Source organism: Lemur catta, chromosome 1, assembly GCF_020740605.2.
Source record: "Lemur catta isolate mLemCat1 chromosome 1, mLemCat1.pri, whole genome shotgun sequence".
Classification (NCBI taxonomy): domain Eukaryota; kingdom Metazoa; phylum Chordata; class Mammalia; order Primates; family Lemuridae; genus Lemur; species Lemur catta.
The window spans coordinates 13600917-13617273 of NC_059128.1; the positions used below are offsets into that span (position 1 = coordinate 13600917).

The following is a 16357-nucleotide window of genomic DNA, read 5'->3' on the forward strand; positions in this document are numbered from 1 at the left end:
TTAGGATATGAAAATTATATTATTGTATCAGCATAATGTGATGATAACATGTTCATTTTGTCTTCCAAACTTAATAGGAGTAAGACTGAAGTGAATTTGTTGGTGTTCTGTTGTCAGAGTACAATATTGAAGGCTGGCAAACAGTCAACAAATAAACAAGAAACTTTTAAAAATAAATAACTATGCATAGCTGTATATCTACTTACTGCAAACTACTTAATACTTCTGTATTAATACTTTTGTATTTTAATTTTTTTTTTTTTACAGAGTATTGGGAAAGGGTCGTTGTGGTGCATAGACCCAGAGTATAGACAAAATCTAATTCAGGCTTTGAAAAAGACACCTTATCACCCACACCCACACGCGTCCAATACACCTCCCATCTCTCCTCAGGCATATCAAAGGTAAGCAATTCAGACTTTTTTTTTTGGGTCTACTGAAATTGCAGTATTTTGGCAGAGACAGGCACTGAAATTAATTTAGTAGGCTGTGTGAGATTTTAAAAATAACTGCAGGTAAATGAGAAAGACATTAAGTATTATTAGGAGGCACATCCACTGTGGTATTTCCTGCAAACCTTACCGCTTCTGCTGCTTCAGAGGAATGTTTCCAGAAGGCTTCGTGGTGGGTGAAATAATGTCTTCCTGGGTAGAAACATTTACAAAGAGAAGTTTACAGCTTTCACGTCTGAACATGGCACGTTTTGTGGGGATAAAAGTACAGGAATGAGTGAAGCAAGCGATTCCGTCTTCCCCTCGTCTGGCCGTCTCTCCAGATGTTCGGGGAGGCTCACTCCATTGTTGTCATTCCCGGTCTCCATGTAGACGGTGCTCCCGAGTGATCATTTTGTTGTGGTTACTTGGTGTTTGCTTCTTCGAGGAGAACAGCAGACAACAATGGAGGCTTTTTTTCCCTCCTCAAATGCCCATTTGGAGACAGTAAGGTCATGGGTACCATTTTTGCAAATATATAATTTGGAGGGGAGGGTCAGTAGCCTGCCATTTTTTAAAAAATCATATTAATGTTAAATTCCCAAAAAGAGGCGTGTAATACAGAACCAAATTTTAAAATAGATTTTATCAATACACAGTGCTTGGGTTTGAAATACATCCCTCAGCCCTACAAAAAAATTTTTTTTTAAAAAATGTATAGAAATGTTTCTATTGTAGCCACCCAGTTAAGAGATATTGGACTACCAGTTGATGTTAATTAGGAATGGCATGATGTCATAGATTTCAGTAGTTTTACAGTCCACTTCTTTGCAGATTCTTTTCCTAGTCTCTGTTTGTTCTGCAGGAGGGAGCACAAAGTGATCCTCTGAAATAGCATTAATGAAGTTCTTGTGCCTCTCAGTTGAGAAGCATTCCATCACAGGCCCTAGACAATCAGTCTTCAGCAAGAGACAGGGAGGAACAGCTGGGCTCTCTGAGAAGACTGCTGTATGTCTGCCTTTGCTAGGCGATTAGCGTGATGGTAGCCATGGCAACTGGAGCGTCTCCATAGTAACGCGTAGCTGAGACAGGTGCAGTTGCATCACAAGGCTGTTTGTTGCCTGGCAAAAGGACAGGCCATTAGTACTTAGATATACGCTGTTGCCTTAGAAACAAATAACCCTACATAGCAACTACAGTTGGTTTGAAAGGTTTGGGGGGAAAAAAAGGTTGTAGTAGCTTTTGTCTGTGTTCATAAAAATCAGTGGAAGCATACTTTATTTGAAATGACAACTTGAGGTCATATAGCTGTAGGAGATAAAATGGGATTTTCCAAAGCAGCCCAGCCAGCACTGTAGAAATGTCCAGAAGGACAGAGCCATATGCTTGGTTTTCTCCTTGTGGTTGTAGCCACTCCTGAAATGGAAGAGAACTAGGATTGCAGTGGAGAATTGCTGATGTGCAAGGCTGGTGGGGAAGGACATGACACTAATTATTAAAATATTTCCCAGAATCTCATGTTCCTTTGTCATTTCACTCCCCCCACCCTCCAAACTTCACAGAATATTCTTTTCTTGCCTCTTCAGTTTGCACCTTGGAAGTATTTTGTCTCTCTTTGCTTCCAGGAAGCTAAGAACATAAGTATAATATTATTCACTGGTTCATTTAGAACAGTATTTGGTTGCCAAATGTGACCCCCAGGGAAACACAGTAATTATTTAATAATTTGAAGGATTATAGTAGAGCTCTGGGAGTTGCAACAGGAATGCCTACTCAGAGGCATTCTGAGCTGGCCTTAGCTTAATGACTTCATTTCATTTTTAATGTAGGCATAAAAATGCAGACAAACTAGAGATTTTATAATGACAATAATTTCCAAACGAATGCTTTAGATCCCGTTCTGTCACCTCCAGCTCCTTTTCTCCCAGTTGACCGAGGGGGAAGAAAGTTTCTGCATCTACTCATGTGGGTACTTAGATTTCACCTCCATAAAGGTCACAGGATGCCTGCCTCTTCCGTGCCTTAGCTCCATGAGAACAAGTCACTTTCTCTTTGCTGGGGACTGCCATCCATTCATCTAAAAGCTTAGCATGTTAGGGATCCTCTAGTGTGTGAAATTGTACCGAAGCCACGAAATACTGGATGATTGTACAGTATTTCTGTGGCTTACAAGTGTATGGTGTTTGGCTCAGTGCTAAGCCATCGGGCCACTTGTTGACGTGACTTAGGGAAGATGGAAGTAGAGCAAAGCGAGTCATTAAACAGGGACCAAAAAATGCCGAATTGACATGATCTGGCTGGGTCCGCTGTGATGCCGGGAATTACCTGTCAGCCCCTTGCGGGATTGCTGTGAGGGGCACCTGGGAAGCGCTTGGCGTTCAGGGAGCTGGTACTTAGCATGCTGAAGAAGAGGGTGATTATGCTAGATGGGCGGTTATTGCTAGTACTTGCAGGTGTGCTTGGCAAGGAGCGCTCTGAACTGAGCTGCAGGTGGCTGGAAACTGCAGAAAAAATGAGGCATTTGAAAACACTGCCCAAACCTTGTGCACGTCCAAATATAATGCTAAATATTGTGATATCAAGACTCATGCCTCTGTTTTCCAGTATGCCCTTTTGGATGTTTGTTGAGATGTTCCTCTACACCTGCTTTTTTTTTCTTGATACTGAATTTATGAGTTGTTTTTAATTGAAATGCAAAAGCTCAATGACATTAGCCCTTCCATTCATTTGCTAGGGCATCCAGAACAAAGTACCTCACTTAAACAGCAGAAATTTATTGTCCCACAGTTCTGGAAACTAGAAGTCTAAGATCAGGGTGTTGGTAGGGTTGCTTCTTTCTGAAGGCTGTGAGGGAGCATCTGTTCCACCCCTGTCCCCTAGCCTCGGGTGCTTTGCTGGCATTTTGCCGGAATGCTTTGGCTCACCTTAATCTCTGCCATGGTCTTCACACGGCATTCTCTCTGTGTGGTGTCTGTGTCCAAATTTCCCTTTTTTATAAGGACACTCTAGTCACATTGGCTTAGAGGCTCACCTTCTGCCATAATGGCCTCATCTTAACTAATTACATCTCCAGTGACCCTAGTCCCAAATAAGGTCACATTCTGATGTACTGGGGGCTAGGACTGCAACATAAGAATTTTAGAGAGACCCAACTCAACCACAGCAGCCCTTTTCTTAAGAGAAGCATTTTGCTGATAAAAAATATGGAGAAGCAGAAAGTAAGGAAATGTTTAAAAAACAAAATAATGGGTGTGTCTCAGAGGGGACACAGGAGCCAACCTGAAATTGCTCCCATTAGCCAAAGCTGGGACAATTCGAGCCACAAAATAAATAACATAGTGTTGGATTATAACCCAAAATGTAAAATAAATGCCTATGAGTGCATGCTGATAGACATAAGTGATTGCGTACATAAATAAATAGATGAGAGATGAGACAAATTTCCCATACAGAGAATTCCAAATAATTTTTGTGGATATTTCTCCACCCAAGGAGGTGGAGCAGAACTGCCCACTGCCTGAGCGACTACACATAATGGCTTACTTCCAAAGGGTAGCATGTGGAAAGGGGTGGAAAAGGAAGCTTATAGTGGAAAAACATGGTAAGTACTACCCCCCAGGTGATGAAAGCTAACGTCCTCAGTGATGTGACGTTGATAACAGATACCTTTCATATGAAGTCATGCACTTGGCACTTCACCACTGTGGTGTTTTCCTCTCCAAAACCTGTAACCACAATCTAGTGACTGGAAAAACATCAAACAATGGTTTTGCGCTCCAGGGAAGACATTCTGTAAAATACCTGCTCAGCAGTCCTCAAAGCTGTCAAGGTTATCACAGACAAGGGCAGTCTGAGAATCTGTTACAGACCAGAGGAGGAATCTAAGGGGACACGATGACTAAACACATCATGTGATATTGTGGATGGGATCTTGGAACAGAAAAAGGATATTAGAGGAAAACTTGTGAGATATGAATAAACTGTGCAGTTCATTTAATAGTTAGGTGCCAGTGTTGGTTCCGTAGTTGTGACAAGTGTCCCATACTAATGTAAGGTGTTGACATTAGGGGGAACGGAGTGAGGGGTGTATGGGAACTCTCTGGGCCATCTTTGTAACTTTTCTGTTTATTAAAAAAGCAGTCCCCAAAACACAGACTTAGTGAGTTTATCAATTTTAAATATCCAAATCATTTTTGGTGGAATGAAAACTAAAGTCACTGCATCACTGAGAGTTGCCTGACCTCCCGTAGAGTCTCTGTCATTGTTACAATACGTTTGAAGAGCTGACTGTCAGGAGCTCTTGCTTCTAGCTCTTCTCTGTAGGATCTGCCGAGCCACAAGAGGGGTATCACTGTAATTTGGATACCATAGTTTTTGGAACTTTATTTTTGTGAAATGGCACTCGACTGTGCTTTGTAGGGTACCCATGGCTGAGCTCAGGGAACTCCGGCAGACCAAGCCAAACAAGCTTGCTTATAGAACCTAAACCTTTGCCAGGGAGGCTTTGGCATGTAGCCTTCAGAATCGAGATCTGGAAAGAGGAAGGAGGGATGGTATGTTTGGCATTTTTGTCCCCCAAAGCCCTTCAGAAAAGTCCAATTAGCTGTGCTAATGGTTATGTTCCATATGCCCCTCCTTCCTAGACATGGCAGTTTTCATTAAAGAATATGCATATTTTTAATGCTTTTGATAGATACTGCCAAACTGCCTTATGATTTCACACTCTGTCACAATCTGCATTCCTACCAATTTTCTAGGAAATTCCCACTTTCTAATGTTCTGCTGGTTAAATGAAAAGACATTTCCCTAGTGGGTGACCTCGACTTTTGTGATTTTGGTACTTTATGGTGCAGGCATTTGAACTTCACAATACTACATTAATGTCCTATAAACAGTAGATACCCCCCATAACAGTGTTTATGACAACAGGCTGCTTTTAAAAAGTGATGTGTGTGTGTATATATATATGGACCTTACGTAGTATCTTCTCTGCTGTAGGCACAAATCCAAAATCAGTTTCCAGAAAAACATTGTAATCCTCTCTCACCATGGGTGGGGAACAGGTTTGCAATTAATCAAACAGTATGGTTTATAGAGGGTTTCCTGGAGGATCAGTTTAGTTTTGTGTTTCCTTGGTAAATCCAAAGAAATCCCAGCATCCTACGTACCTCTGGTCTCCGTGATGGGTCAGCCATGAGTGGGCTCCAGATGGACAGGAACTCGGATTTGAGGCGGTCTTTTGTTCCCCAGCGAGCTTTCCATTTATATTTTAAAAATCCACTCTAAAAATAGCGACATCACGTTTTATATTTTGTGTGAAGTATTATAGCTTAACATGTACAAAGTTAGAAAAATCCCCAAGACTTTCATTGGATGATCTAGGCCTAAAAATTTATTTTTTGGATGACTAACGTTTGCAGAGTCAAAACATTTCAAAAAGTTTCTTTTGCTCTCATCTTTTTTTTTTCTTTAAAATAAACTCCAGACATTTAAACTTATCATTTAACTGTCTGTTTCTCTTTGCTTCTTCCGAGCATTTAATGAGCCACAAAAAAATACATTAATGGCCTTTCCAAAGATTTTGGTCTTTTAGATATTGAGGTTCTTAATGAAATTGGCTGATTTTAGTGCTGACGCAGCAAGTTTTATTTTATCCTGCCTGCTGCCTTACTCATGTGCTTTGTCTTTATAATTTCTTAAATGCCTACATAGAGTAATACTGCTAAGGATAGAGGAATTGTACAGAGTGGGTCATTGGATCTTCAAATTAAAATCATCAGTTCCTCTCTACCAGGTAAATAATCTGAGGCTGTCATGGCAGATGGGAGAATTGCCTTGGGAGGAGGTGGTGGAAGTACTGAGGTGTTTGGAGAACTCATCCTTTTAGACATCAGAAGATTAGCTTTTAAAATCCTTAAAATGTTAAGCTTGTTAACATAACGGTGTTAATTCCTCCACTCAATATGCTGAATTTGCACACAGTGAGACGTAGCTTATTCATTGCTTGGATGGAATCCAGTAATTTTTTAAGTTATAAGACATCTTTCATTCTAGTTATTCAAAGTGTTGTACATTTAATAGTTGGCAGAAGAGCTGCAAAGCCGCAGTAAAATCAGTTTTGACTTGCACTGAAGGAGTTTAATTGTTAGATTGTTGTGTCATTGCAAGTTCTAATTCAGTCAACCACAAAGAAAGAATACAAGGGTTTAGATTAGTCGCCTCATTATTACACTTATATTTACTTGCAAGCAACATATTTGATGGGAACCATTTTTAAATGCCACTCATATTCAATTCACTTATTTATATAAGTTTAATGAGGGTGAGATAGTAAGTATTTTGAAAGATTATGTTTAAACAGCAACTTTTTGCTTAGAGTAATTTTAACAAAATCAATATGAAGCTTCATTGTGTTAAATATGTAGAAGAGTGTGCTAAATCAATGTGGTAAAATAGAACAGGGTTGAATAACAAGGGTTTCTAATAGCATTTCTAAAGATAAATTTTATTTTGTTCAAAAATTGGAAGGGTCAGTTCATAGAAAGGCTTAAATTGTAGTGGCACACTCTAAAAAAATACAGTGCTCATTTACAGTATGAGCTTTAGAAATCCATTAGTTGGCTCTAATTTTATTTTCATATCAAATCATATTATCTATTGACTTCCATTATATTTTCTGAGTTGGTCTCATAGAATATTTTTGATCCCAGCATTTTGCCTTCAGTATGCTGTTCCTTGTACATTTAATTCCCATTCAATCCTATGTTGTTTTATTTAAATGGAAAACAGTCCCTGTTATCTTCGAGCACTTTGTACCAGGCAAAGCTCATGAATATTGTGCCCAGTCATCCAATCTCATTCTGTTTTCACACTCACTTTGAAAGTGGAATGTTTAAGCAGCCAGGCTGATTATATCTGTTTTACTCAGGTACTGAGTAAAACTCACGGCTGAGAGAACCACCCAGGGTTAGGTTTTCATCATCTGACCTCTCTGGGTGCCTGCCCTCAACCCCTCAGTTCCCGGTGTGTATTCTAGTGGAAGTGTTAGGAGCTCTTTAAATCTGCTACAGATAAATTTCTGTTGATCTAACTCCTGAGATGATGGATACCAAAGAGGTTCTGTGTTTCTAATGCGGCATGAGAAGAAAGTTGAAGTGTTGATGGACCCAGCGGGGGTCTGGAGTCTTTGCAGATTTGCTTAGTGTTTATTTGCTTCTCTGAATAGCCAGCTGAAGACCTGGCCGATTCCTGATCACAGCACTTTAGGCATTGTTAGAGTGGGGAAATGGCTGCAAAGTGGGGCTCCCCTGCATTCTGCATATTTGTCAAACTCCTCACCTTCCCAGAGGGGGAGAAATTGATCTTTGTGTTAGAAATATGAAAGAACTGTCAAAAATGCATGAGATCAATGATGTACAATGTGAAACAACAGGCATTGTTTTCTTTGTCTTGCAGCAGTGTAAAAATGGCAAATTTTTCATCACAGTAGAAAATAAAAAACTACCACTGCCTCACGTAAGCCTCCCCTCTCTCCAGCTTCTGTTTCCACTAAGTATTTCTGGATTCTATAGATTAACAAAGGAGGCAGATTAAGAAGTAGAGGTGTCATATAATTAGATGGGACAGTGGAACTCATCACTCATAAAAGATTTGAGGAAGATAGAATGGGGGAAGAATTAGTTTATTCTAACTATGTCAGCAGTGAATTAAGTTGGTCAGAAGGATACTGTGTTGTAAGTAATATTCATGAAAGGTAAGTATTTGAGCAAGTGATGTGATGACCAGGAATTCCCACTTGGGATCAGTCCTCTCTTGGAAGTTTTTGTGCAGATGGCAGGGGCACCCTGAGACAATAAGGAGAGTGATCAGGCTGGCAAGGGGATCCGTGTGTAAATCTTGAAGAACTGGGAATGTGTAACATGGAGAAGACCTTCAGAAGGCCGGCCATCCTCACCATCAGCTAGGAGGGATTTGGATTCAATGGGTAGAAGTTATAGGAAGAAAGATTAGGGCTTGATTTTAGAAGAAAGTTCTAGCACGATGCCAGACGTATAACAGAAGCTGGGTAAGTGCTCTGGTGGATGTGTGGATGGACAGACGCAGGGGGTGGAGGCTGAACCTGGGGACGCTGGTCAGGGATGGACAACCAGGTGCCAGAGGTGTCCCCAGGGGGTTGAGCTATTGCTGGAAGGTATCCTTCCAGCTCTTGAGATGTTGTGTTTCTAAGTCTGTTGAGCTACACGACAGTCAAGTGATGGAATATCCCTCTATAGCATGGTGTTTGTAGTTCTCCAAGCCCACAGTATAAGGAGGAAACAAAATATTAGGGAAAATATATGCATGGCTTTGTTACTCAGAAATGAGAGGTCAGGCCCTTCTCTTGAAATTAAGTCCAGATTTGAAGACCCTGATGGAACTAATTTAGTTACTCTTCCTTCTGTGTCATCCAGCGTTTTGATTCATGCCCTGCAATTACCTCCCTTGTTTTAGTGACACTTCTTTGCATTTCCTTCCGTGTGAATAAAATTATCACGGCAGTGTTTTGCCAAGCAGAAGATCATTTCCAAAAGCTGTCCATCAAATCCTCCAGCCCTCCCCCTATTGTTTATCCACGGAATTAATGAGAATAACACCCACCCTTTGCATAAATCTCCATGGAAGAACCAAACTGATGTCCCTGTTGTGTAAAATCCCGTGTTTTTGGCCAGAGTCTCTGATCACATTCGTAACCTTTTGTTTTTCTTATGTAAAGTCCATGTTGGATTATTTGTCAAACCATCTCTGAGATTCTGCTGTGAAAGGCGCAGAGTGTGGAAAGTGTCAGAAATTCCACATTCACTGTTAACTTTTGCTGATTTTTAAGTCATCTGGAGGAAAAAAAAATCCGTAAGCCATTTAGACACATTTTTAATCCTTATCTTTTTAGGTTCGGTTGCTTAATCACAGCAGTCCGAGTTGAGACATGTTCCCTGGGTGTTTGCTTTTAAATGGAAACTTTTGGTCAAGGTCTGTTTGTGCTCCGCTTATTCCAGCCCATGTCTCCGAGTGCCCTCCCCCCACCAGCACACGCTCCCGGTCCACTTTGGCAAGAATAAAAGTGAATGGGAAAAAACACATTCAGAGGAAAAAAAGGCAACAAAGTTTTAGTCACTTTTTTCCTCCTTTCTCCTCCTCTTCCTCTTCCTCTTCCTCCTCTCCCTGTCGCTCTTCCCTCTGCAACTGTGGGGCTGCTGAGTGAAAGGAACTTTCTTGACTATAAGGAGAGCAGGGGTGCTTACCTTAGGATTCATCTGGACTAGAAATTGCCCCCCACCCTCCTTTTCTTTTCCACTTAACGAGAAACACAGATATCCCCACTTTGCGAACTCTGCAGCAGTCGCGGGTGCTCTGGCCGGGCTTTGGACGGTCCACCTGGCCCACAGGCCTCCCTCCCGGGCATCTCTGCACCTGCACTTGCTGTGGAGGGGACCCAGGTTGGTCCCGCAGAGGGGACACAGCCGCTGTGTTATCCTCAGGCGGAAGAGGCCGACCTGAGGGAACAGTGAGGAAGCAGGAAAGTGAAACAGATCTAACAGTCTCTCGTTCCCAAAGCGTGACTCTGGCTTCCCCGTCCCCACCCCGCACTCCTGCCCCTTAGTAGACCAGGGGTCACACAGGGCACCTCTCCTGGGCCTGTCTCCCCTTGGCTTTAGTGCTCTTGGGCGCTTTGATCCTTTCTGTGTCCCCGGCACATGGAGGAGCAGGACCTGAGAGCACGCGCCTGCCCCGGCACAGCCTGGGACTAGAGCAAACCTCAGTGCGTCTCAGAGAGGGACCAGGTTAGAACCTCACTGGGGCCCCTCACTAGCTGCATGACCGTGGACAAGTCTCCAGGATTCTCTGAGCCTCTGTTTCTCGTTATTCCCATTGTAGCATGAGAGTGCCTGTCTCAAAGAAGTGCTTAAAGGATTCAATTAAGTAAAATGAGGTATCAAACCCTTAGCACATGTGCCTGGCCCACAGAAGATGGATGAATTTGATTTCTCCTTCTTCACCGTCACCTGGACTGGACTCTCTTTGCTAATCACCTAGTCTTGTTTTTGCATACACTGCATAACAGTTTGACCCTTTACATTGAAAGGTATATTTTTATACTTTATGTTCTGTACTTTCCACTTGATTTAAGATCTTTGAAAACCAGGACCCTTTGTTAAGTTCTCTCTCCCTGTGCTTTGAACAGAACTTTGCATGTTAGGTGTTCTTCAAAAGATATTTATCAGCATAGCACAGATAATGAGAGTAGTGTAGTATATTTTCTTCTAGTTACTCAGGGATGGCAGGAGTCATTGGCCACCCTTCTCTGCGTTGCAGTCACAAGTCCAGGACGTTTGGAGGGGGATGGAGAACCCAGCTCTGTGTCCCTTCCCTCTAAAGATAATTTAGCAATGTTGCAGTGTTGTTGTTTCTGACCCTCCATCTCCTTCCCCATCCGTCTGCCAGGGCCCTGGTGTCCCTCTGGGAATGCACCAGGCCTGACTCTTTGGACCTGGTCATTCTGGAAGCCTAAGAGACCCATGAGGCTGCCCTGGGATGGAAGGGTTATAAATCCCAGGCTGTTGACTCCAAGGCACCAAATAGCATCAGAGGAGGAAACATTTTGCAGCTGCCGTAGAAAATGCAAATGTGCTTTAGGTGGTGCAGGCCAGGAATTGCTCCAGCTTTGTCTCATTCATTATTCCTTTGAAAAGAAGCCTCCCTCTGCTCTTCTGTATGTTCCGCGGAGCAGGCACATGAAAGGTAAGGCTGGAGCTCTCCCTCGCCTAATCATAATGGGAAAAGTTTTCACTGCAGGCCGGCCCAAACACTCAATTGTGTTCTTTCTCTACCAGATACATAATCCGTGTTTAAATCTCTTGGCAGTGACTCATTAGTCCTTTTCCTTACATTCTTTTCTTCTTTGAGGAGAACAAAGCCCAGAGCCTCCCTGCTCCCCATCTTGCTTTTCTCTCCCAGGAAATCTCTCTGCTGTGCTTTGATCCCTTAGGAAGAAAGTCACCCAAATGTTATCCTTCCCTACCTGCTAAAGAGGAAGATCTTGATTCTTTGTACTTGCAAATCTGTGTTCAGAACTCATGAATCTGTGCTGCCAAGGGCCCTGGATTCCCAGAAGTGTCCTGGCCACATACCAGGGCCTGACTAGCTAAGGCCCCCCTGCCCCTCCCTGGCTTGGGCATCTCCCCCTCCCGGCTCTTTAATGGGCCATTCTCGAGAAAGGAAGGGTTGGACATATGGTAACTCCAGTGGAATTTTATCCTTATTAAAGCCCTTTGAAGTTCCCTCTTTCTAACACCACTCCTCCTACCCTCACCTCTTAGATGTGGCATGTTCCGTCATCAGGGTTGTTAAAGTCAAAGTTACGGGAAAACCAACCTGAATTTCTCCAATACAACTCTTTGATGTAGAGTAAAACAAAAATCCATTTCCATCTGATATGCTAGACTTCTAAGAAATGAACTATGAAAGTAAGCTCTTTAGCACTATAGGATTGTAAAGAATTTTAAATTTATTTCATTTGTCCTGCTTTGGGCCCTAAACCATTCTGGGTTTTGTTTGGGAGGCAGAAAACCGAGCATGTATTGAACACTTAGTATGTGTCAGGCTTCGTGTAACACACATCATATATGCAATGGCTCCTAATTCTTCTGAGAATCCTATGAGACAGATTTTATCACTGTTTCACATGTAAGAAAACTGAAGCTAAGAGAAGTAGTCACATGCTTGCAAATGGCAGGTCACCCAGCTTGCAAATGACTGAGCTGGGATCTGAGCCAGCCTGCTCTTGCTCCTGTGGTAATTTGCCACCTCGTGGTCACTGTCTTCTGTGGAAACATTCTCCAGAATCTAATAGTCGAAGAGGTGAGCTTTGGAAAGGAGGAACGACATACCACTTTTTAAAAGGCATTTACGAGTTGTAGCGTAGTGAAGGTAAGAGAGAACGGTGTGGGAGGTGGGTGAAGGCATAGTCGAGGGGAATGCGGAGGAGGGTGACAGAGGATCATGGCTGTGTGTGTGCATGTGTATAAGGATCACTCCTGTGTCAGACACAATAGAATGTGGGGTGGGGAAAAATCACACAGTATTTTCTCAAACTAGTGATTTGAGTTTTATGATTTTGGGGATTATTGATACTGTTTAATAAGAAAAAAGAAAGTCAAATATTAAAAAGCTTCCTTGTCCATGAATTCTACTATTAATTAGGGTTTTGTTTTGTGTTTTCCTCTTAAATACTCAAGATTGGAGTAGCTAATAAACTGCAGTTAATAGTATTATTAACTATAGTCACCATGCTATACATTACGTCTCCAGAAACTACTGATTTTGTAACTACAAGTTTGTACCTTTTGACCAAAATCATCCCGTTTCCCTCAAACCCCCATCTACCCCCAACCCCGACACCTGGCAACCACCCTTCTACACTCAGTTTCTATGAGTTTGGACTTTTGTAGATTCCACATGTAAGTGAAATTCTGCGCTGTTTGTCTTTCTGTGTCTGGCTTATTTCACTTAACATTATGTCCTCCAGGTTCATCCATGTTGTCAAAAATGGCAGGATTTCCTTCTTTTTAAAGGATGAATAATATTCCATTGTGTACATAGGCCCCATTTTCTTCATGCATTCCTCTGTCAGTGCACATTTCGGTGGTTTCCATATCTTGGCTACTGTGAGTAATGCTGCAGTAAACATGGGAGTGTAGATACAGTGTCTCCTTGAGATTGTGACTTTATTTGCTTTGGATATACACCCTGGATCATGTGGTAGTTGTATGTTTTATTTTTTGAGGAATCCCCATACTGTTTTCCATAATGGGTGCTGTACCATTTTACATTTCCACCAACAGTGTGTAAGGGTTTCCTTTTCTCCACATCCTCACCAATGCTTAACCATCTTTTGACTTTTTGATAAGAGCCATTCTAACATGTGGAGGTGATATCTCATTGTTGTTTTGATTTGCATTTCCCTGATGATTACTGATGTTGAACACCTTTTCATACACCTGTTGGGTATTTGTGTGTTGTCTTTGGAAAAATGTGTATTCAGGTTCTTTGTCCATTTTTTAATCGGGTTATTATCCTTTGTTTGCTATTGAGTTGTATGAATGCCTCTTATATTTTGGATATTAACCTCTTGTCAGACATGTGGTTTGCAAATATTTTCTCCATTTTGTAGTTTGCCTTTTTCATTTCATAGATTAATCCTTTTGCTCTGCAGAAACTTTTTAGTTTGATGTAGTCCCACTTATTTTTGCTTTTTTTGCCTGTGCTTTTTGGTGTCATATTCAAGAAATCATTGCCAAGACTACTGTCATGGAGTTTTTCCCCTTTGTTTTCTTCTAGGAGTCTTATGGTTTCAGGTTTTACATTGAATAACGTTTTTAATCCATTTTGGGTTGATTTTTGTTTGGAAAATTTGATTTTAACACAGCCTTTAGATCAGCATTAAGGGGCCAGGGTGGGGTATCAGAATCACTGGAGAGTTTTAAAGAAATTATATACGATGTGGTTGGGGGCAGTGTGTGTGTCAGGGGAGGGGATATGGCAGTTGCTATACTTTCTGCTCAGTTTGGTTGTGAACCGAAAATTTATCTAAAAAATGAAGTCTGTTATTTAAAAAAAAAAAAAGCTATATATATCATTTTCCTGACCCCAGAGAGTTGGATATGGTATTTAAAATCACTGCCTTAGTAGAGCCATAGTTACCGTGCAGGGTGTTTGCCCCTTAGTATAGTGCAACAGGAAAACCACATTGAGAATTACTGTCCTATATCATAGAACATTGAAGCAGAAAAGAACCTAAAATAACCCACTTTAATATTCCCCAGATGGATACTACAGTAAACAGTTCCCAGGAGATGTTAGGACTTTACTTTTGAGTATACATGAGGTTTTTCGTGGTCAATAAATTTGGGAAACATTATAACATCTTTGTAGTAAGCTAATTCATATGTTTCCCGCATTTTATTAAGCAGACACCTTTTTTTTTTTTTAATTGTGGCACACTTATTCAACATATTCCAAGGAACGTCACTTTGGGAAACAGTGATCTAAAATAAGGGTGTTTCAAGGAGTGGGTTGCTGTTTAATAATGGGTTGTGAAATCAGTGTAGGGGTTGCAACCATCTTTTTTTTTTTTTAAATGAAAAATAATAGAGTGGAATAGAAAATACCAGAGTGAGTTGCACTTAGGAGGATAAATATTATTTTGTGAAACTTTTGTTTCAGTTATGTATGCATGTTTGTGTCAACTCAATCATAATGAAAAGTCTGTTTCTTACTCTAGATGGTGGCCAAGAAAATTTTGGAGAACACTGGTCTGATCCAGTTCCTCAATTTTACTACTGAAAACAGAAACTCGTGTAGGTCCTAAGATCACGTAGGGAGTTAATGACAGATTGAATCTGAGTCTATTCATCATCCTGCTTCACCAGTGCTCTACGAAGTACATAAATCACCCTGTTTAAAAAGCAACACTGGTGGAAACAGCCCAAATGTCCATGTACCGATGATGAATAAACAAAGTGTGGTTTACACATATGATGAAATATTATTCAGCCTGCAAAAGGAATGAAGTTCCGGCACGTGCTGCAACATAGACGAACCTTGAACATTATGCATTAGGAAAGAAGCCAGACACAAAAGGACAAATATTGCATGACTCTACTTATATGAGGTTCCTAGAATAGGCAAATACGTAAAGACAAAAAGTGAATTAGAGGTTGTCAGAGGCTAGGGGAAGGTGGGAACAGGGAATTAGTGTTTAATGGGTACTGAGTTTCTGTTTGGGATGATGAAGACATTCTGGAAATAAATAGTGATGATAGTTGCACAACAGTGTGAATGTACTAAATGCCACTCGACTGTACACTTAAAAATGGTTAAAATGGCAAATTTAGGTTATGGATATTTTATCACACACCTACACACAAATCTAGGCACAAGAGAATAATAAAAAGAGAAACACAGCATTTCTTTTAGACAGACCTCATTTCACATTCTAACATCCATTTATTCCTCAGCCCTAACCCTGTGCAGCCAGGCCCAGGCACTGAGGATTCCGGGGCAAACAAGACAGGCTCCCTGCTCTTAGGAATCCCTGGAGCAGAGTGTGGCCAAGTGTGGCCTTGGTTCTAGAATCCCTGGCAGGTGATGACTGCTAGCATTTCCACAGGTGATGCATTTTACAGCAGCAAGTGATGCTTAGCAAATGACCTTTCATGTGCTAATAGCTCTGATTTTCCAATTGCAGTATTTGGATAAACCAACAATTTGCTCTTGGAAGGCCAAGCAGAAACATATTTCATGGTTTTTTCCTTGGTTTCACCCCTTTCATCAGTTGGTCTTTAGCCTTAACCCGTAGACAAATAGCCTTTTCTCTTTTTTACTCTTCCCTCTTTCTTCACAAGACCTCCAGGCTCTCCACAAATAGCAATTTCAGAGACGTGCCCCTACCCGTGAGTCAGTTACAGTGATTCACGCTGTCTCCATTCACGTGTTTGGGTATGAGCGTAAGTAGACTCAGGTGAACCAGAAATGAGGACAGGGGCAGCTGGATAGCAGAAGTGGGATGTCTGTTTCCTCCTTGTTGCTAAGATTTTTGGAACTCTCAGTGCAAGGCAATTTCTGCACTTACAAGTTGCAGCAGGTGGAGGTCTCCCATTGGCTCTGTGTGAGGACTTTTTGGAGATCACTTACTGCCAAGCATCCTTTCGCCTCTGCTTCCTCCGCTGCTATTAACAAACAGGTCTGTGCTCAAGTCAGTAACCGCGTTAAAGGCAACCTGGAGAACATGCCTGTAACTCAGCCAGTGAAAATGTTTAACTGGGTTTGCTGGGTGCTAAGGAAGTGCTTCAAAATAGTTTCTGTGTTACCCTGAAATTTGCCACAAATGA

The 16357-nt window shown here is 41.5% G+C and overlaps 1 protein-coding gene across 4 annotated transcripts in view; it reads left to right on the plus strand.

The window, feature by feature from the left end:
• The window catches only part of FOXN3 (forkhead box N3), a 363642-nt gene that overhangs the window by 197695 nt on the left and 149590 nt on the right, over positions 1 to 16357 (plus strand). For all 4 annotated transcript variants that reach the window (XM_045562186.1, XM_045562179.1, XM_045562196.1 and 1 more), the window contains one exon: positions 268 to 404. In XM_045562186.1, the coding sequence (XP_045418142.1) occupies positions 268 to 404 (137 nt within the window). The remainder of the gene's footprint in view (positions 1 to 267; positions 405 to 16357) is intronic.